This window comes from Myripristis murdjan, chromosome 21 (assembly GCF_902150065.1).
Source record: "Myripristis murdjan chromosome 21, fMyrMur1.1, whole genome shotgun sequence".
In the NCBI taxonomy this organism is placed as follows: domain Eukaryota; kingdom Metazoa; phylum Chordata; class Actinopteri; order Holocentriformes; family Holocentridae; genus Myripristis; species Myripristis murdjan.
Genome location: NC_044000.1, coordinates 6,294,549 through 6,317,183, shown reverse-complemented (window position 1 = coordinate 6,317,183; position 22,635 = coordinate 6,294,549). Strand labels below are relative to the sequence as shown.

Sequence of the window (22,635 nt, the reverse complement as noted above, 5' to 3'; positions counted from 1 at the left end):
CAGATGGGATAGTCAGGGATTTGGTGTAGTGTAGTGTGAACTCGGTGTGCCCACCATTGGATTTGCAGCTTAGAGTGTAACACCGATTTAGGCTTGCATGATTTTTTTAAGGATTAGATTCATAGTGGTATTGCTGGGTCTTTCAAGGAAAAACACTGAATATGTACAATAATTGATTTCACTTATTCAAGTTTTTTTCCACCCAAGGTTTTATCGAAAGCTTGCTTGGAGGATTTAGCATAGCACATCACTGGGTATGAGTCTGGTGTTAATTCACTGGGAGTATGATATATGTTACAGGCTACATTTGTGCACAATTTCAATACAACAGCCACTTTTGAACAGAGGCAAAAATTGGACACACAGCTTATAAGGTGATTAGCCAGTTTCAACAGGCGTTGCAAATGGCTCCATCTTTTGATAATTTGTTTTTGAAACCCATTTTGACACGTTTTTGCAAGTTATCTTTATTTATTTTCAGAAATATTTAAAATGTTGGGGCAAAGGTATGAGGGCAAAAGGGCAAAAAAGTCCAAAAACAATACTGAAAAAGTGAAAACATATTAAATTGATTTAGAAATATAAAAGATGTTACAAATTATGTGTACCAAAAATTAAAATACATATTTAAAAATACCATTTTAAGGTATTTATAAATTATAAAAGTGCATTGTTATTTATTTATTTTTTTATTTTAAGAAAAGAAGGGATTCAGGTTTCAGAAGGTTAATATTATGCCCACCTAAAACATTTGTGGGGATAGCTCAGACTTGCCTCATTTCAGATTCTCATTTTTTTTAATATGCATGAACTATAGATTCAGCATTAAAGTGTTATTAGGGCAAGTCAAGTGCTATCAGGCCAAACTCTGGTGTCACAGCATTAAGTTTTCATGTGCAGGAAGTTGCCTTTTACAGTCACTTGTTCACAAGATAATCTCTGTGCTGTGCATGTTTTTGCATTTCATTAGCTCATTAGTCACTGAAAAAAGGAAAAAAAAAAAAAAAAGCCAAATGAATAAAGGTGGAAGTAAATGTCCCATTCACTTCCTCCACAGCCCTTTCGAAAAATCAACCCCCACGAGATAGATCATGAAATTATTAAACTGATTCTGAGTGAAAAAATATATTCTAAAAACATTACAGAAGGGCATTGTTCAGGATTGTGTACATTTTTTATTATATGAGAAAAAAATACTCATTCCTTACCCTTGCTCCTGCTGATACTCTTCTCTTTATACATAAAAAAATTCACAAAATATCTGACAACAATATTGTGCGAGCAACGACAAATGGAAAACTTCTCCATCTAGATTATCAGAAACACTCATGCTGACAGTCTGTTAAAAATGTATGCATGTTTGTATGTGAGTGTACATGTAAGTGTAAGTGTGTGGGCATACATAGGTGTGAATGTGTATCTATATGTATGAATGTATGGCTGCATGTGTGTATGTAGATATGTATAGTTATTTTTCCAATGTGCAAATCATGTATAGATATATTTCTGTTTTTGAGCATAAATGATAAACTTGAGCTTAAAAACAAAGTTGAAAAGAGTAAATAATGGCCTCTGGAGGTGCAGATGCTTTCATATAACAACTTCAAAGCTGATGCTAAGTGTACGATTAATACTTTATGACAATTATCGTATTCACTATAGCTAATATAGCTTAATGTGCAGTTAAGCATATCAAGAGATATATTTAACTTTTGTTGCATATTGCAGCTGTGACTGACACATTAGATCCATTGAATAGCTGTTCTGAATTTCCTGGCTCCGGCACAGTGTGGATACAAGGTAGTGAATGACGTTTTGGCAGAGACATAACACTCATCATTCCAAAGGAGAATCACCCTTGAGAGATGCTGTGTCTGCTTTGTCTTTATGTTTCTATTGTCTTATTAGTATTCCAGTCTTCCCAGCGTACAGTACACTTTCCCAGACCGGGTATCCAAGGTCCCAGTGAGAGGAACACTGTGGGCAATATGACTGCCAGAATGTCATGTTGTCTGAAGTGAGAGGAGCCTAGGGGCTCCTTAGCATATGGCAGCAGCCATGTACTGAGGTGTGTGGAGGTGTCTCTCAGTGTGTGTGTATGTGTATGTGTGTGTGTGCATGTGTGTGTCCTTCAGCTGTCCTCAGGTGCTCCAGCAGTGAAAGTGGTGCTCCCTGGTGGGCTTTATTACCGTCCTCCACCCAGGCTTCAGCCGGCACAGCAGCTTTCCCCCTTACTGGGGCTCCATGTCAGCAACCATATGGACGTCTATTCATCTGAATTACAATAGACGCCTGGGGGACTTCAAATCAGAGTCACAGCACAGAGTCATTTTTTAAAATAAAACAAATCAATAGATTTATTCCAAAAAAGATGGGAAATGCGGCTTCACACCATCCATAGTCTTCTGACATCTAAAAAAAAAAAAAAGTTTGGCAGCAGGTTACAACCCTATGTTATGAGGGATGATAAAGAATGGGGGGGTGCAGATGTTCAGTATGGCTGAAAGAAACAAGAATTCTGTGCTTCCTGAAACAATTTTATAATCAAAGTTTTGACCATCATGGGACAGCTAATCTGTCCATTTAAACCCTAAATGATCATAAAAGTAGCAATAATAATGAAACATGTTCATGTCTGATGATGAATCACAATCAGAATCAGCTCGGGTTAACAGCTTCCTATAATCAACTATTGATCAATTATACCATGAATACATATGTAATCAAACAAATGGCATCACACATAATAATTGAATGTACCAGACCCATATTTTGAAATGAAAGAACAATACAGTCCTCATTACCCTATACATCACATCTTGCACATCAATTAATTTGACATTATGGGCTCTATTCCCGTGCCAGCACATGAAAATGTTTCTGTATCACAATGCAACAGTTTGTTCATGTCTGTCTGCACACTTGGTAGGTGAAGCGGTTGCGTAGCGATACTAAAACAAAGCAGTTCCACCAGTTAGCATTATTCCAAATTATTCCAAAACAAAAGTGTGATGTCATGCATGATTCAAAACATTTTTTTCAGCTTTGGGTTGCTGCTAGAAATTGTGTTGCTCGCTGGTCCAGATCCACCTCATTCATTTTGGAGAAAAACATTCCTGGTGAATTACACTTGCAGCAAAAAACCGCTCAGAACCTGAACAATCGCTTTAAAAGGGGACAACATTTGCCTTTGGAGACAACTGTGCAGTGCAGTGTGTGCATACTCAGGGCACTACATGTTATATTTAAGGTGCCACAGGGTGAAAATTGCCATACCCAGGTGAGCGTGAGGTAGCACCTCTGCCTGCTCCTTGATTTCCAAAAACAGAGCTCCTGGTCTTCACAGTCTTAACTAAATAAATAATAAAAAAAAATAAAAACAACAACAACAACAACAGCAAAACATCTGCTTTGTGAACAACATTAACTTTATCAGAGTAATTATATATGCACAACGGTGTGTGTTCGTGTGTGTGGCATTTGTCCCTATAGTCCTGCATTATGTAAGCATCATGTCAGTTTCTTGGTTTGAGTCTGGACTGAGGACATTGAGTGAAATGGGTCATCCTCATTGTGTGTGTGTGTGTGTGTGTGTGTGTGTGTGTGTGTGTGTCCATCAGTGTTCTAGATGACCTATTTTCTCTTAAAGGAGAGAGCTTGTCCCTCTTTCTGACACCGCTGGTCAGTAAAAATGCCCTGGTGTTCCTTGTCGCGCCAAACAGGCAAAAGGAGCCACTGAGCATGCACACACACACACACACACACACACATGCACACACACCATCATTTATTTCATGTTGTTGAATGATGCATATGGAATTGGAATAACTAGCGAGGGCCCCTCCCTTTCTGTACTGCTCCATTTTCCCCTCTCTTCTTCTCCCCTCTTTCTTTCTCTTGATCCCTCACTGCTCTCTCCTTCCCTCCACTGCTTGACTCCATTCTCTTTATCCATCTCTCCCTCGGGGAGTCGTTCAGATCCTGGCTGATTGCATTGGCTCGTAACACAAGTAATATTATCACCTTTCCACCAAGTCTTTCAACACATCACGATTTCAATTGCAGCTATAGATCAAAAAATAAGTCGTTACTTTTGCTAGCACCCTCTCCGAATGTCACAATGAAGCTGAAAACCCCAATTTATCTGCCTTGTTATTAGTTTCATCCTCTCACACTGAATAAGCTTCGATGATAAAGACTTTCAGCGGGTGGAAATGTTGCCACTATTTTGATGAGAAATGGTAGAAAAGTTGATTTTCTCTGGGTGGAGGTATTATCTGTGGGATTTTATGCAGAATCAACAGAAACACAAGGCGAACCATTTAGTTTCCTGATGATTCACAGCAGAGCAACCTGACTGAGTTTGAAAAGGAAGTACGATGAAAATGTGCTCATGTAATTTCCTGCAAAGGATTAATAAAGTAAAGTATCAGTATCAGAATCATGAAAATGAGCACAATTTGAGAAAAAAGTTGTAATATGATGAAAATAAAATTATGATGTTTCAAGAATAAAGTTGTAATATTAGCCTATTTGAACAAAATCTTAATTTTATAAGAATAAAATCATGATAAATTGAGAATAACGTTATACTATTATGAAAATAAAATTGGGTCGTAAAGTTGATGTAAAATATGAGGAGGTCTTGATTTATAAGGACAGTCTGCACATCAGAATGAGGGATGTGGAGGATTTGGTAAAGTTCTAGTTTTCACAGTCAGTGAAACACTTGTTCTCCTGGTGCATCAGCACAAGATTATTAAAAGTATTGAAATAATCTGGTGTTTCATTGTGCAACAAGCTGCATTTAAATTGAAGTCAGGGTAAATCATCAACAAGGCTGCCAATGGTAGTAATGATCAGGAAAACTGATGATCCTGAAGGAGTGGGACTCCAGTGGCCAGAGCTTCAACAAAGCCTCCAGTGCAGTATGACAAATGGATTCATACGATAAATTAAAGTCCCATGGTATTGTAATAAATGGCTGCACTGATGGATTTAGTGGTGTTGTGGTAACAGTGACCCACATCTTCCACATCCCTCATAGTGACATGCAGAGAGGCTGCTCTCCGGCTGGGAACCTTCCTCACAGTAGCCTAAAACTCTCAGTTTCTGACTTTTCTTGTCATAGCATAACTCTATTGTCATAATATTATGACGTCAGCCTGTAAAATTTCAAATTTGCGACTTAATTCTTGTAACATTGTGCTTTTTTGGTCACAGTCTAATATTAAAACTTTATTCTTTTGATTTAATCTTTTTTTTTTACAGTGGCCCTAAAACATTGGAGATAATAGATAATGAGATAATGAATAAAGAAAAAATATATGAATTAAATAATAATTTTAATAATTAGTAATTAAATATAATTGAATAGTTACATTAATAAATAATATAAGTAAAAAATAAGACAATGTATGTAGAAATAACCTATATTAGATTTCAAAAAATAATACATAATATATATATATATATATATAACAATAATAATAATAATAATGATGATAATAATAATAATAATGTGGGGAAAAACATGTTAATGTAACAAAGTACTTTTCACAAGTAAAAAGTAATGAATAAAATGAATAAGTTGTAATTACTTTTGTGTAACAGCAAGTTGTAACGCTGCCAGGCAACCTGCCTGTCACTCTGTGTGAATCCCTTCGGTCCCAAAAGAAGACCAGCAATAGATGAAAATCTGTCTGCATCCCACGTATCTCTATATCCCCCATGTTGGCATGGAAACGTTCGGTCGCCACAGGCTGCCACACATGGGGATGCAAGTGGCCGGCACTAAATCACAGAGACAAGGACAGGCAGGGTGTGTGTGAGTGTGTATGGGTGGTTATCACTGGTAATCTTTGCTGCACATTGTCCTGTATAGGACAGGTGGAGGGAAATGTTTTCACAGGCTGGTTAGTGTGTTTCCAGCTAGTGGAATGTGTGTGTGTGTGTGTGTGTGTGTGTGTGTGTGTGTGTCACAAATATGGATGCAGAGATGACATTAAGATGTGGGCTCTACTCTTCCTGACTACATTACCTCTATCTGTCCATGTGCCATATTGATCAATTTGTGACTCCAAACTGTGTGGGAGCGAGAGACAAAGTGCACAGGGGATCACATTCCAACAAGCTTAGGACATTTTATGGTAATCTGATTAGTTGTCTGGGGGCATCATTCTCTCTCTCCCTCTCTCTCTCTCACACACACACACTCACTCACTCACACACTCTCTCTCTCTCGTTCTCTCTGTCTCCCTCTTTGTCTCTGGTTTCTGGATGATCTAAGGCAGCAGAGCAGAAACTGCAAGAGTTGGCGGGAGGTAAACAGAGGAACAATGTCTCAGACTCCTCACTGACCTGTGTGTATGCGAGTATATATATGTGTGTGTGTGTGTGTGTGTGTGTGTGTGTGTGTGTGTGTGCGTGCGAAACATGAGAGAGTGTATTTGTGTTTGTGCGAGCCATGTCCTGGATTTTCTCACTGACCTGGCTAATCTCTGGAGTGTGGAGGATGTTGGAAACAGTTATTGCATCCTTGGTGGATACAGCAGGGAGTTGATCCATGCCTGTGTGTGTGTGTCTGTCTTTGAGTGTGTATTTGTGTGTTACTGTGTGGTGTGTGTGTGAGTATGTGTGTGTGGGTGGGTGTGTGGTTTGCTGAAGCGTACTTGCCCTGTTTTGCCCCAGTTTATAGTCCTTCACACAAAGCCAGCTGTGCACCCATAACTGAACACACACACACACGTGGAGAACTATTGTAATCTCAGGTCGCCAGGCTTGTACTTGAGTCCTCTCCAGCTGATCCTCTCCATTTAGTTATATTTAACTTGAAGGAGCATAGCTGAACGGACATAAATTCAATTCTGTATTTTCCCTTTAGCCTTTTGAAGCCCAGGAGCCAGTGGGTGAGCTGTTTTATTTTAACCCTAGAAGCAAAATTCACTTAATGTCATTTTATTTCTCATTATTTTTGTGATTTTTGTATGTATTTATTTATTGGAGCATCCAGCCAGTCAGTGAGCCATCCAGCACTCAGTAACAATGAGAGGAAGATAGCACCACTCCTGTCCTACATGAACAGCTGGAGGGAGGATGTGAAATGATGTCACATCTTTCAAAATGGGTGAACTATCCCTTTATGAAAAGTCAAAGTTTCAGATTGGAGATCTGTAGAGGGGATGGTGGGATGGGGAAGAAGTGGAGTTCAGCAAAGAGCAAGGCTATAATAATGCACACACACGCACGTACACACACACACACACACACACACACACACACACACACACGAGTACTGTATTTGTTCCATTAGCATCATAATATGGCAGGGCGGTGTGGAGCATTTCCAATCCCAAACATGTGTTTCCTTCCTGCTTTCCTGTCTGCTACAATACCGCTAATACAGAGCTCCCTCACCCAGCGCCTCCTCCCCCCCTCGTCCTCCACCTCCCCTTGTTCTCCTCCACCTCCTCTACCCCTCCTCATCCTCCTCTCATCCTCCTCATCAGGCTGCTTTATTATGCAAATCAGTGTTGGATCAGATCACTTAATTAGGCTTTGGAGTGCCAGAGTTTCAAATGTGCATGGGACGCACACACACACACACACACACACACACACGCACACACACACTCTCCCCCTTTCTCTCTCTCCTGGTGGTTCCATGGTGTAATGGTTAGTATTCTGGACTCTGGATCATACACACACACACACACACACACACACACTGCACAGTGCATCCAGGCAACTGAAGAGTCTCTTTCAGCGCGTCAGAGATAAACAGAGATGAATAGCAGGGTCTCTCCAGGGCCATTAGCCTGCAGTTAGCATCACAAACACCAATCTGGCCCTCCGCTGCTCAGCTGATGAAGCCAGCCGCTCCTTTTCTAAGGCTGCTGAAATTGCAGCTCATGCAGCGCTGGCGACTACAAAACGGCACATCAGGGTTAGAAATTGATCTGGCAGACTATTTACAGGCTGTGTGTGCGGGGGGCCGGATGAGCAGAGCTGCCAGGTTGCCAATCACTGAACTAGGTTATAACTCAGTTTGGTGAGTAATTCCATCTTGAGCTCGCTTCGAGGTTGAAATAATACAGGGAGTCCAAAAAGTCTGGAATAACAGGGAGAAATAAGGACGTATTATCTTTTTTTTTTTCTTGTTGTAGGTCAAAATTGAGCCACATTTTTTTGTTTTGAAGGGGTTACCTAGATGAAAAATGTTCCCCTCTGAAACATGGTATTCTGTCTGTAGTGCTGCAGCGCTGTAGGAGTTGTTAGCTGACACTGTAGGCCGCAGAAATGGAATATGGTATTCCAGTGGTATGGTGTTGCAAATGTGTCTGAAAGTTGGTGGTCAGATATTTGACACATTCTGCGCAGGAGGTATTTTTATGTGATTCCAGACTTGTCAATCCTTTCCTTTTTTCCTTTTCTTTCTACTGCATTCCATTCTGATCCTGTTCTGTTCCATTCTCCTTTTTTACCTTTCATTTCCATTGCATTCCTTTCTTCTCTGTTCCTTTCCTCTCATTCTTTCCTTTCCTTTCCTTTCCTTTCCTTTCCTTGTGTTCTATTCCTTTTGTTTCATTGCTTCCATGTTGTTCCTTTCGTGTTCTATTCCCTTTTTTGTTCTTTTTCGTTCATTTCCTTCGCTTTCCTTTCCTTTCCTTTCCTTTCCTTTCCTTTCCTTTCCTTTCCTTTCTTTTCCTGTGTGTCTTTCCTTTTGTTTCACTGCTTTTGTTCGTTTCCTTTCCTTTCCTCTCACATTAAACCCTGATGTGAACAACAGAACCATAATGAAAGTGATCTGATAGTTTTGTTTAACTTAGAGGACAAATATTCCAGTCCTTTTCAGGGAAATGACATTGTGGTGAATTTGAGGACAGTGGTAATCTGGGATTGTGCTGGCAAACCCATCTTTAGAAGCCACTAACTATACCAGTGTTGCTGCAATGTCATGCCTAATTCCCCCTTTACCTTCTATTGACAGGGCCTGGGCTGCCAGCACAGGGCTGAAACAAACGCTTTGTGAGATCTGAGTTTGCTGTGCAGCATTAGGAGCTGAGAGTTAATTACAGGCCTTTGTTAGGTTCTGATTAGCCTCGGCTGCACTCGTCACGTCAGATGAAGGAGAGTGACATTAAACGTTCAGTTTCCACAGTTAATGTGCGTCCTGCTTGATGGATACTGGCTCTCAAGGCTGGCAGACACACAATATCAGTCCTCCGCTCAGACTGGCAGGCAAAAGCACAGTGGCCTGCCACTCTGTCCCACGAATGAACTGCAATATGCTCCCAATGTGATTATCTTGGCAAATGATACAATAATTGAACATAAGAGAGATGGAATGCCGTCCAATTTGCCGCAAGACACAACTTATCAATTATGATGATTGCATTCATTTGTATTTCTGTCAAAAACAAGTTCATTTTATTGGGTTAGAGACATATTAGCTACAGCAAATTGATTGTAATTGAGCGAAATGGACGTCTGTGTCACTTTGGTCTGATAGAGTTATAAAGTTATACAATCATGCACTAACTCAGTGCCACTGTCTCTCTGTGAGACATTTGTATTCCTGATCATGACTACAGTACAGTGATATGGGTTTTCAATGTTAATACTTTTAATGCCAAAAGATTTGAACCCCTAGAAATTAAGTTTCCCCTTAAAGAAAAATTGAACTTTGGTAGTGTACTGATTATCAGTCCAGGAGAGCACAGAGAAACTAATGAGGATTTTTCACCACCATGTGGACTCATGTAACACCCAGTGAACTATGTAACCCAACACTCTACCAAAAGTCAATCCAATAACTTAAGTGTTAGAAACAACTTGTTTTGTTCTTACTGAAAAACAGTGTCATATATTGTGCAACTGCTGGTTGCAGTTTTTAACTGAAGCGACATCACACTTCACACACACTGAGCAAAATATTCAAAGCCAAGATGCCATTGTTTTATGGCTGCAGCATCACATCCAACAGAAAATATCTACGTGCATCATTTTGAGCCCAGTCCCTTGGAATTCAGCAGCTCGGCCGTGCAGCATGCATTTGTAATGACAACCCCACCGATGGGAATGGCATGAATGGGAATGGGTTGAAGAGTTAAGAAAAAAGGCCATGTAGAATTTTATTCCTGGCAGGGTGGAAAGCTGACTGAAACAGCATTTAGACAATCATGGCACTCTAAGACTCGCCTGTGAAGCCCGGATGAATTGGCCCACTGGGTGATTGTATCTTTTGTGCTTGTGCGACACAAGTAGCAAGAGTCATTGCGACCTTGTTGGATTGAAAAACAAAAGAGGCGGAGGTGGTCTGGAAACAGGAAATCATTTGTTGGGTCGACGCTGTTCCCCCTCTGTTTGCCTGAACCTTGAGCTGTGTGTGTGTGTGTGTGTGTGTGTGTGTGTGGTTAAAGAGGCTGATACTGAAACTGAGAGACAGGCTAAGAAAAAAGACAGGGGTCAAGGACAGAGGTGCTTTCTCTGTGTGATCTTCAGTCAGGTTAGCAGACATGTCAGAGGTCAGGCGTCATGTGAAGACAGGGTTTGTCAACAGGCAGGCTTTGATCCTCTCATCCCTTCACGTGGCACACACACTTTCCTTGAAGTGGTGCTCATAAGGCATTGTGAGGCGCTGATTATAATAATCATACCCCTAATATGCCTGTAATGCCTCCTAATGCCTTATGAGCGCCACTTCAAGGAAAGTGTTTGATGATGTTTATGTGATGATTTTACCATAACAAAACTTCGTCTGTGCTTCTGATGACATTATTATCTGCCTGTAATACATAACAATGCATCTAAAATAATGCGAGACCTGCTTCTTCTTCACAGCACAGAGTTACTACAACCGGTTACATTTTATTAGCCATCTCTCCAGATGCTCTGTTGACCTTTCTGGATGGGAAAAAAGGAAAGTTGTGTTTAATTAAGATTAAGCTCCCAATTAAGATGTTCCATCCAGATTTTAAAGGCCCCTGTTGGAAACACTTCATCATAGTTTTTTCTAATGGTGCATTCCCGTCCAGAGAATATGGGATGGCAACATGGTTTCTTAATTAGTTCAAGGAATTTGTAAAGAACTGGTAGTATTTATCCGAGTGTAGCCTCCGATGCAACCCCTCTTTAATCCCTGACAGTACAGACAGGCGGAGAACAAAGATTTCTTTATTTAACCAGATAGTTTTGTTGAGCTTGAGGAGAACAAGAAAACATTTCTGGAGACAACAAAAGAAGTTTCTCAGTTCACTTAAGTCCAACTTGTACGAACATAAATTTTCAGCAATAAAACAATCTCGAAAATCATGGAAAATGTCAGATACCATTGTTAAACCTCTTCAACACTGTCCGTCCCAGTTAGTGGGTTTTCCATCGCTGCATGGCCAGGCTTTGTTCAAACCCTCAGAACTTTATTCTAAATTCTAGTGCAGATCCCAAAGTTTCCAAAGATCCGAAATGTGTCTTACTGCATTCCACGGAAATGTGTATAAAATGATGCACAAGACATGTGGATATTTTCTATTTGGTGTAATTCTGCAGCCATAAAATAATGGTATCTTGGCTTTGAATATTTCACTCAATATACTGTAAGTGTGATGTGGCTGAAATGAAGCGCTGAACACATTCAGAATATATGTGACCCTTTTTTGTAAATAATTTTTGTGAAAAATTCTGGTCATGTTTTTGTATTTTTGCAATTTTTTTTTTTTCAAATTGATCATTATTATTATTGTTGTTGTTGTTATGTTGCATTTTTATTTTTTGCATTTTTTTTTTATTATTATTTTCTTGCTAATTTTCAAGTCATTTTTTGCAAATATGCTCATCTCTTTTTCCTATATTTTGAAAAAAAAAAAAAAAAAAAAAAAAAATCCACTTGACTTCACTTGTATTCCAAAGGGTTGGAATGAAACATGTGGACAGGGAGAGGGCCAAAGCAGACCACCTGACCGCGCTGCAGCCATGGCAGTTGTTGATAAATTATTGAAAAGGTGTCCTATGACCGGCGCTATTGACTGAGTAGCCATGGTCGTTTGTGTGTAGCACAGAGCTAAGGCCTTTTACAACCGCCAGATCATGTGGCTGTCGCTGTCGTGTGTGCATGTGTGTGTTATATGCATGCATGTGTGTGTGTGTGTGTGTGTGTGTGAGTGAGTGTGTGTCAGAGAGGTTGTGTTTCAACTGTAACTATAGCAAGTCATGCTGTAACCTTGTGAGCGTTTGCCTTTACAGAGGGCACGGATACTGTCTAACCATGTTTGTTGTTGTTGTTGTTGTTTTTTTGTGCAGCTCACATATTGGTGTTTGAAAATAATAAAAAATAATAATTCATAAGGCGTATCCTTCAGTTCACAGTTCTCTCTTGGGCAGTTATTTTGTTCTCTCTCTGTACATCCAGCAAGCGACTTTCCCATGGAGGTCATATCATGTCCTTTTCACACACACATCCTTTCTCTTTGAATGTGTGATTTTGGCACCCAAGCACGTACACACACACACACACACACACACACACACACACACACATACACACACACACATACTTTTTATTCACAGAGCATGTGTAATCAATAACTCAGGACAGATCACACATACTCTGTCATCTGAAGAGGTGCTGTGTTTCCTCTCCTGGGACACACACACACACACATACACACACACACACACACACGCTAGAGCGACAGTATCATGCTATTCCCTTGTATCTGTGGGGATGTGTGTGTGTGTGTGATATCATACACACATGCAGCACTGGTGTATATCAGTGTAACACATATCTGTGTTGTCCTCTAGATGAGGAGTCAGCCTCCTGCAGGCCATATCTGATTTTACCATTAGTGTCTGGGAGAGGAACTTCCCATAGTGCCGTCCAAGCAGACGCACTGTGAGGAAACAGGAGCTTTTTTCATCCTCTTCCAACAGTTATAAAAATATTTTTAGGGTTGCGGTTAAGAAAATACAACATATTGCTACTGTCATGTGAAAGCCTCATACTGTAAGTGCAGTTTTGGTTGTTCGTTTTCCTCTTTGACAGTTTACGAGACCCTCTGTCCGCCTAGTAAGTCTCATGACCCTGTCACCCGCTGAAAAGCCACTGTATATTTTCAACTTCATTCTGGAAATGAGGCTGTTTTTCCTGCGTTTATGGTGAGCGGCCTTGCCAGAGATCTTCATCCAGCAGCAGTAACGTGTTTTCCTGCATCCTGCAGTTGCACAGCACCATACGGCGCCACACCTCATTCATGTTTCCACTGTGAAAAAGAGATTTAAATCTGTGAAACCCCAAAGCCCCAAATGGGTGGGCTTTTTTTTTTTTTTTTTTTCCAAAGGTTTTATTTTACTTTCTGAATAAAATTTCCTTGTATTTTTCTTTTTTTGTGTGTCGTCATTGTTTAAACCTTTTTTTTTTTTTTTTTTTTTTTTTGGTAATTTTCTTAAAATTTATTTTTAAATATATAATTATAGCATATATTTCTTTTATTTTTGTGACAGTTTTATGGTTATTTTTCTGCTCTTGTAATTTTTTTCTTATTTTTCTGGGTTATTTTCACATAATATTTGTTTGCTAAATTTCTTTAATTTATTTCTTTTGTTATTTCTTATTTATTTGTTTATTTTTTTCTGCATTTGTATGCATTTTTAAGATATGTATAACATAATATTATATATTGTAATTTTGTTACATGGCACTTTTCATGCAAGTATAATTCTTATTTTTTGTTAGGGTTAGGGTTAGGGTTAGTTTGTCTGTTTTTTTATTTTGTTTTAATTATTTCATAATTTAATTTTAAATATGTTTTTAAAAATGTAAAAATGTTTTTGAGAGAAATTAGAGAGAATTTCCTTGTTTCCACATGCCTCAAAAAACAAATAAAAATATATATAAAAAAAACAAACTCTACAAACAAGTGGGCAACTAAAAAAAAACAAAAAAACAAAACAGGTCTGCGTGGTCACAAACCCTAAATACAAAAAGTTCATTTGACTAAAAATCCTGAAAAACTCTTGAGCACTTCAGTCTGGTATTACAGTAGGGTCAAAAATCAGCTTTTTTTCCTCCTGTATTTTTTCATAAGTGATTGATTTCTAATCCTGAGCGGGAACGAGGCCAGAAGTTAACACACGTGGTAGCTAAATGGAACCAGACCCTGCTGGACGCACGCCCGGTGGTTTGACTGTCCAATGAGCGCAGTGAAGGCATCTTTGTTTGGTGTTATCCAGGGGTGAACGGTTTAGGGGCATGTGCACTCTGTCAAAGGTTGTTTATGGATACAGGGATCAGATTAAGGCTCTGTCTGCCACCGGTATGAGATTAACTCATTTTTCCTTATTGTCTATTTTTGCACGGCTTCTGTTTTATGTTTCTTGTGTGTGTGTGTGTGTGCATGTGTGTGCCTTTCTGCTGACCTAGTGGTTATCTTGCTGCTTAGTAACCCTGTTACCCGATTGGCTGGGGGAACTGGCTGTCACATCTAATTTCCTGGTGAATCCACCAATCGGGGTGGTCTGTTTTTTGTGTGTCAGCAAGCGTTGCGGTTGTCACTCTCCTAGTCGGACCCCATTGGGCCGTTTAAACCTGCCTCACATTCTGTCACACACACAGACACACACACACAGACGCACGCACAGCCGTACAGAGGGGCTGGTGGAGTATTTAGTGCAGCGCGGGGACCTTGGTGTGCCAGTGTCAGTGATGGATATGGCAGTAGTATCAGCAGTGTTGGCTGTAGCAGGAGTGTGTTGTCCACCACTGGGATCTGTCAGACCTGTTCTGCTGAGCCCACACATTCTGCTGGCTGCCTGCTATTGCTGCTAGCCACTTTTTCCCTCCAGTGTGTACGTGTGTTTGAAAGACAGACAGAGAGAGAAAGAGAGAGAGAGAGAGAGAGAGAGAGAGAGAGAGAGAGAGAGTGTTTATGAGTGTGTGTGTGTGTGTGTGGGTATGTGTGCAGTAGGGCTCAGCAATATAAGGGCCAAACATTTGCCTTGTATTGCCTTGTATGCCCCGAGCTTGTGTATCAGCAACTCATTTACACGATGAATATAATGGTTTGTTTGGTTATGTGTGTATTATGTAACCAATCAATACTATTTCTTTTAAAGATAAATAAATCTACAAATCTATATCCCTTATATGGAAACTCTTTGGGGGCTTTTCTTTTTTCCTTCTGGGGGGAAATTTTTTGGTAATTTTAATTTAATTTCAAAAAGATATTTATAATAATTATAATGTGTTCAAACTTTCTGTTTAGGTTTTTTTTTTTGTGCTAAACTTCGGATAATTTCTTGTGTTGCAAATGTTACTATTTTTTTTTTATTTATTTATGTACATATTTTCCCTTTGAGGGGTTATTTTCTGTTTTTCTATTCTCTAATTTTCCAGTACCTTTTAACTAATTTACTTGCAAATTCTCAGGTTATTTCATTCTAATTTGCTCATTACCTTTTCCCCTCATGTTTCTTAAAAAGATCAGGTGAATTTGCTATGGTTACGCTGAATTGATTTGAATGCAGCATTTTGATGGGATTCCACATGACTAGGTTTTCCATGATGGTCCAAATACCATCTGAGAGGCTCTTCCACCTGGACAAGAGGAAAACATTTTTCATCAGTGGTGGAAAAAGTAATGAGGGCTACTCAAGCAGTATTGTCACTTTGTTGATATTTTACTTACTCTACCCTCAGTATTGTTATTGGCCTTCCAAAGTCCATATCAAAACCTTGAGCATTTAATCTGTTTTCCTAGTCACTTGGAGCTTTTCCTTATTCATATTCTTATTTTTGCCAAGAGGCTGATCAAATGGATTTGAATTCACTGAATGTCTGCATACCTTTAGTGCTTGGAAGGAAAGTACTGAATGATGTTAACCTCAGCTGAGTGTGGGCAGTAAAGTGGACTTAAATGTCTCAGGGAGAGGCTTCTGGCAGACTTAAACGCTTTGCTTATCGTCATCTTGCCTGGATCAGATGACAAGAGGTTCCACCTGCAAAAGTAGAGGAGAACAGAGGTGAATAGCAGAGGAGTAGAGTAAAAGTGGGATAAGAGAGCAGTACCACTTACTACTTAGGCTAATTTAGCTACCGCGGCCAATCCCCTGTCTCTTCCCTGTCTTGCCTGTGTCTCTCTACTTTGTCTGTCTAATGAAGCAGAAACGCCCCAAAAAATAATCTTAAAAAAAGTGGATAAGAGGAGGAAAAGAGGCCTGAAACCCCTTCCCTTGATCCCCGCCACACAAGTACACCCACCCAAGTTGTATCTATTCCAATCGCCACTATTTCTCCCATTGCAATATTTTATTTTGTCACTCTCCTCTGTTTCTTACTCTGTTTGTGTGTGTTCTTCAGCATCTATTGATTATCTCTGTGATGGAGATTTGTGCATAGCAATGCTTTACTGGTATGAAATACAATGTGTAAGTACTGTGGAATACTGTCCATACTGCTGTGTGCGCTTACTTATGTCTCTGTTTCCATCTGTCTTTTGTCTCCAGTGTGCAGGCCAGGCTTCTACAAAGCAGCGCTGGGAAACACGGAGTGCGCCAAGTGTCCTCCCCATAGTTTCTCTCACCATGAGGGGGCGCTGCACTGTGGCTGTGAGAAGAACTACTTTCGTGCGGAGGGAGACCCCGCCTCTATGGCCTGTACCCGTAAGTGTGTGCGTGCTTGTGTGTGTGTGTTTGCTTGGGTTAGACTCTATTATGGTGTTGATGTTGGCCCTCCAGCTCAGAGTTTGTAATTGGTCCAGAAATCAAAGCCCCGAGAACCTGCCATAGAAAAATACACATAGAAAAATACACTGTCTGACTCTGCCCAGTGCAACTAAATGGCTGAACTGCGAGCGTATTAGTGACTGTTTTGCGAATAAAACTCAAAGGCTTCCTCGCTGACTCCTGAGCAGCGAGGAAGTCTAGCTTCTTTTGACCTCATTAGCATCGGATTGACCTCTAAACTGACTCACGCAGCCCCGCTCTCTGGAAGCGAGTGACTGCATGAGAATGTGGCACAGAGGAGAGCAGGTGGACCCAAAACAAAGCAGGTATCACAGGAAGTCAGGAACCAGGCACAAGGAAAACACACTAACACAGGAATTAGGAAACCGAGAGACTGAGACACTCAAGAAAAACAAGTTACAAGGCAGACTGGCACACGCAACGAACCGACAAAGAGCTAGACTCAGAGCAGACCTTAAATACAAATTGAAGGGGAGGGGACAGGCGACTGCAGGGAACAGAGGACTGGCTGAAACAATACAGGCACAGGCAACACAAAGGCAGAGCTAATGAGACAATGCAGGGCAGGGGTGGTGATGAACAAGCTGACATGACTATGGAAGATCAATAAGGAGAAAATGAGCACACAGGACTGAAATACAAAAAAACATTAAGAAGGCAGTCCAAAACATGAAAAGACCAAAAAACATGAATCAAAAGAAAACTACAAGAGTTCATAAAGAAAAGTCCAAAACACATAGAACCACAACAGAGAACGCATGATTCCGTCAGAACCCAGCCTGTCTGCCAGTAAAAATAAGTCAAAAACCCACTGGAAAAAAAAAAAAAATAAATAAAAAATAAAATAATAATATGAGCCTAAAATTGGATTTGGATCAGACTGGGGTCAAACTGTTGGGCTTCGGGTGGGAAAAAAAAATCAAATCAGCGGGATTCTCAGTCCTTGGAATGTTTTGTCGAAATTAAAGGGATAGTACGTTAAAATATGAACATTTTCAACAACAAACTGAAGTCTGAAGTCCTTCCTGTGTCGAGAGAAGACTGTTGGTTGCTTTCCCCTGACTCAAACAGGTGGTTTTGCTGGGGATTTCAAGTCTCTTTCGCATGTAAGAGCGGAGCATCCAATCAGAACACGAGCTCAGCTTTTATTAGTCCCGCCCCTGTTTGATTGACTCTCCAACTGCAAGTGGTGTTCTTGGCTAGGTTCAACAAACAGTCGTGAGTAACTGGTGGTTAGCTTGTTAGCACGGCGAGGATTCTATCAGAAGAGGCGAGGGCTAGGAAAGGCTTATATCCAAATATGGAGCTTTTGCGAGTGCTGGCATCAAATATGAATGTTCTCTTATCAACTCTACTGCAAGCCTCCAGAAAGTGGTTAGAGATCTTGTCATCACAGTTTGTTGATCTAATAATAATTAAGTCCCCATTTCCCTTATAAGGTGTTGAGTATCAGCACAAAATATTAGATATCAGCAGCTTCAATTCAGAAATATCATTTACAATGTTAATACAGCACATGGCTTTAACCCTGCTGTTTACAGTGTGTGACTGTTTATTGTTCCATTCCTCTAAGCGATGCAGTGTCATATAGGCTTTCTGCAATCATGTACAATTTTCCAGTTTGTCAGTAGTTAAGCAACAGACCTCAAAGGTTAACGTTCCTCTTTTCTTTAAAGGTCACTTGAAGCGACAGCTGCCGAGGAATCCTCTACTGTCTTCTCCTTTCCCTCCCTGCATATTTCTATCTCTTTTGTCTTCCTCTGATGCAAATGGCTTACAGATGTAGATGCCTCCTGCAAAGCCCTCCAAAGGCATTACCCATAAAACTATAAATCACCGCATTCCCTGATGTCAGATTATGGATACATCCTGTCCTAACGGGGATAGGGGGAGAAAAAAAAAATTGTACTGAGTTCATGCAGAACTGTAGAAAACACAAATCGACGCCCACAGCCTCAGATAGAATCCTAATTAGAAAGACAGTCACGGCAGTCCCTGTTGTGATTATCTTGACACCATCTTGTCGGCTAGGCAAATTTCACCTCGTTGGGACCCACCGACTGATGGAAGGGCTGTAAATGAATAGATAAGGTGTTTAAAGATAACGATGATGATTATTTCAGAACAGGGATTTTACTGTTAGGGGAGAACTGGAGGTCATATAGAGCTGACTCCGGGTTTACAGCTGAAAATGTTTGCAGGCAAATCTCCAGGAGCCAGCAAAAAAAAAAAAAAAAAAAAAAAAAATTAAAAAGTCTGCATTGAAGTGGCACAATTATTGAGAGATATTGCTTGCAACCTAGCTTTTCATACCGTATTTGATAGGAGACGTTTCTTCAACAGATGGCTCAGTCAGCGGTGCACAGAGTGCAGTCTGTCTGCTCCCGACAATTCTTTTCAACATCTCCCAATCCATTGCCCCAAATCCCACAGCACATTCTCCAAATTAGAAGCATAAAATAGGCACTGCAGAGGAGGAATCACATAGCTCAACAGTAAGAGAAAGTTTCAGAGTCTGCCCATGCTCACAGTAATGAATGGGAGGCTGGAGTGAGAGCATGCAGAGAATGGTTAACACACATATCATCAGGGAGGGATCGGAGATTAATAGATAGATCCACAGGCCCTACACACTATAACTCATGTCACATGTTAATCTCCATGTCTATGTATTATTTTGACATGGGGAATTAGAGTGTGATCGCAAGCATGTGTGTGTGTGTGTGTGTGTCTGTGTAGACTAAAGTCGATATCTGATGGGAGTTACAGTTGAACCTAAGAAAATACTGGCAGATTTTACAGGATTAACACACTGGGGTGAGGCATACAACGGATACAGTCGATGGCAGGGCAGTACAAATATTGCATGCAATATTGTATTCAATATTGTGTATTGTATACAAGCAAACATACCAATACTCCCAGTCATGGCTTCCTCTTGAGCTTTCTTTCTCCAGGGCTTCCGCAGGCACTTAACCCTTTGAAGCCCGAGCAAATTCACTTGATGACTTTCAAAAATATTATCGATTTTAATAAAAATTGCAAGAAAATGACCAGATAATATGACTAGAAACCCTCCACACAAAAAACAAGACTTTTTTTAAAAAAAAAAAGTTAAAATAAAAAACAAAAAAGTACACATACACACACTTTTGCACACATTTTCTTGTATATACATGTGTGCATACATATATATCATATATATGATATTATGTATGATTAGAAATAATAAGAAAGTGAATTGTGTTCAAAGCGGGAACCTTTCAATACAAAAACCTTCACAGGCTCCAGGGCTTCAAAGAATTGAAAAAATGTCAGAAAAGGATAAAATATCTAAATTAAAGGACATAGAAGTCATTAAAATGTCTAATAATAATAATAATAATAATAATATAGTAATAGTACTAGTAGTAGCAGTAGTAGTATTATTAGAGTTTGTCATTTCTTCAATGTTATGACAGTTTTATTTTTTAGTTAAAGTTCATTTTGATGAAGATTACATGACAAGTCACAATCTGACACTGAGTTGAAATAAACTCAGAAATAATGAAAAAAACAACCTCAGTGAATTGTGTAGTTTCATAGAAACAGAGCTTAACGGGACCATGTGGGTCGTCTTATGCTCTGTATGACCGTCCAGTTAGCCAGAGTCAGTTTAGTCCTCTCACATGTCCACTCTTAGACTGACGTAACTGAAGTAAATACAGGGTGACACAAAAAAAAACGGGAACGTTTTAACAATCCAATAAAACCAAGAGTGATGGAAGAAAAATATTTTATTCATAGTAATTGAAACCTGAAAACATGCCATTTAAGAAACAATGATGGAATTTTCATTTTTTAAAAATTGTGCTGCCACTTGCACATGTCTGCCAATACGCACTTCAGAAATTCCCGTTTTTTTGGGTCACCCTGTACAATCGCACATGGACATCATATCCCGAAATAATCTGTTTTCCAGTGGTTCTAGTACTTAATCCATCCATTCGTAAATGTCAAACTTTCTTAGCCCTGTTCAATCGGAAACAGGACAATTCTAGAAAAAAAGTCTCTTCTGTGGATGTTAAACTCTTGTGAAGTTTATATTTGATCAGTATTAAAATGTCTGCTTTCTGAAAGCTGCAGTTAACCTGCTCTCAGTCCCTGCCTTTCTCCCTAAATCTCAATCTCTGGCTGTATTTGTCTTTTTTATTTCTGTCTTGCGCACACAGTCAGACTGTGTAGTGTAGATTTCCAAGGCAGGAGGTATGCATAGCTCGGGGATGGAGTAAATTCTTCCTGTCAAATCAAACAAACCAAACAAAGCATTTTATCTCAAATCCACCAAGCCCATCTCAATCTTTTCCGCTCTTCCTGTCTTCCTCCCTCCCATCATCTCAGTGGAGCTATTTGGCAGTTTTGGTTTTGTCCTCCATGTAATTACAGTCATAGCTTTGATATAAAAGTCTGGAAATATTCAGAGAGATCTGTTTGTAATAAAACATTTCACTTTTATATGTCAGCTTGAGTTTGATGGAGGCTCGGAGAGGTTGTGTCATGCCCTTCTCTCCTCTCACTGATCCAGAGAGAGAGATGGAAAAGCACTGTCACTCATGATAAAAGCCTGACACGCACACGCACACGCACACACACACACACACACACACACACACACACACACACACACACATGCACATATGCGAGCCAGAGTATTTACATCATCAAACTACAGCAACGGAGGTGTGCACACATTGTGACATGTGCATTCATTGTGACAGAACTGATAGGCAGCATGAAAACATAACGCCACACACTTCAGTCTTCCAGCGCTTCCCCTGTAAATGGAGAAGTGCCGAAACAGATAATGAAAGCCACACAGCCATATTGTGCTGTGTTGCTGCAAAAGCTCATGCAAGACTTTGCTGAACTTTTTAGAATTGCACTGCACCGACTTTAACACAGTGGTGTGTGTGTTCCTCTTGCATGTAACATGAAAAGCCGGAGTGCTCTTGCATGCTGTGTGTACTCGGAGTCTTCTGCTGAATCTGAATGCAGCTCTGTGCTGCCTCCACTTCATACCATTTCTCCTCTCCTGCTCTCCTCGCTGTCGTCTCTCAACCAGCGCCGCCCCCAGACCTTTGGGGGCCCTAGACATAAAAAAAAAAAAAAAAAAAAAAAAAATCATTTGGGGGCCCCTGTCTTTTCCCTTTTGGCCCCATGTGTTTTACCATGGATATGGATCAATGGAGGGCCAAAGATTTCACTCTGAGAACAAAATTCACTTGAGTTCTTTTGATTTTTTTTTTTTTTTTTTTTTTTTTTATTTATTCATTTAATTATTAGGGAATTAATACATTTATTGCCTAATAAAAAATACCATTTATTTTATGGTATTTTGTCTAGTAATGTAATTGCCAATGCACAGTCATAATAATTATAAATGTAGTTTTTTTAACAGTTTTTTTTTTTAATGATATTTTGGTGAGTTTTGCTGATTTTCTAATACTTTTCTTGTAAATTATTATTATTATTTTTTTTTTTTTACAAATTTTATATGCTAATTTTTGGGTCATGTATTCATTTATATATTTATTAATTTATTTATTTTTTGTTAATTTTCTCACCTTTTTTTTTTGTTTTGTTTTTTAACAAAACAATTGAATTTGCTTTCACTTAATTGATAAATAAATTACCAAAAAAAAAAAAAAAAAAAGAAAAAATCACAAAAAACAAGAGAAAATTGGACGTGAGGGCCTCAGGTGCTATGCCTGATCCGTCTGGCGGTCAGCTCTTCACTACACCTCTCCTGCCAATCCTTTCCATGTTTGCCACATTGTCTCTTCCCTCCATTGACCTTTCTCCTCCTTAGTTCTCTCTCCCACTCTATCTCCTCAACAACTTCCCTCTCATCTTCTG

The 22,635-nt window shown here is 39.7% G+C and overlaps 1 protein-coding gene across 3 annotated transcripts in view; it reads left to right on the top strand.

Annotated features, from left to right (window-relative positions):
* epha3 (eph receptor A3) overlaps positions 1 to 22,635 on the top strand; it is a 166,681-nt gene that overhangs the window by 69,298 nt on the left and 74,748 nt on the right. For all 3 annotated transcript variants that reach the window (XM_030080617.1, XM_030080619.1, XM_030080618.1), the window contains exon 4: positions 16,501 to 16,656. In XM_030080617.1, coding sequence (XP_029936477.1) covers positions 16,501 to 16,656 — 156 coding nt within the window. The remainder of the gene's footprint in view (positions 1 to 16,500; positions 16,657 to 22,635) is intronic.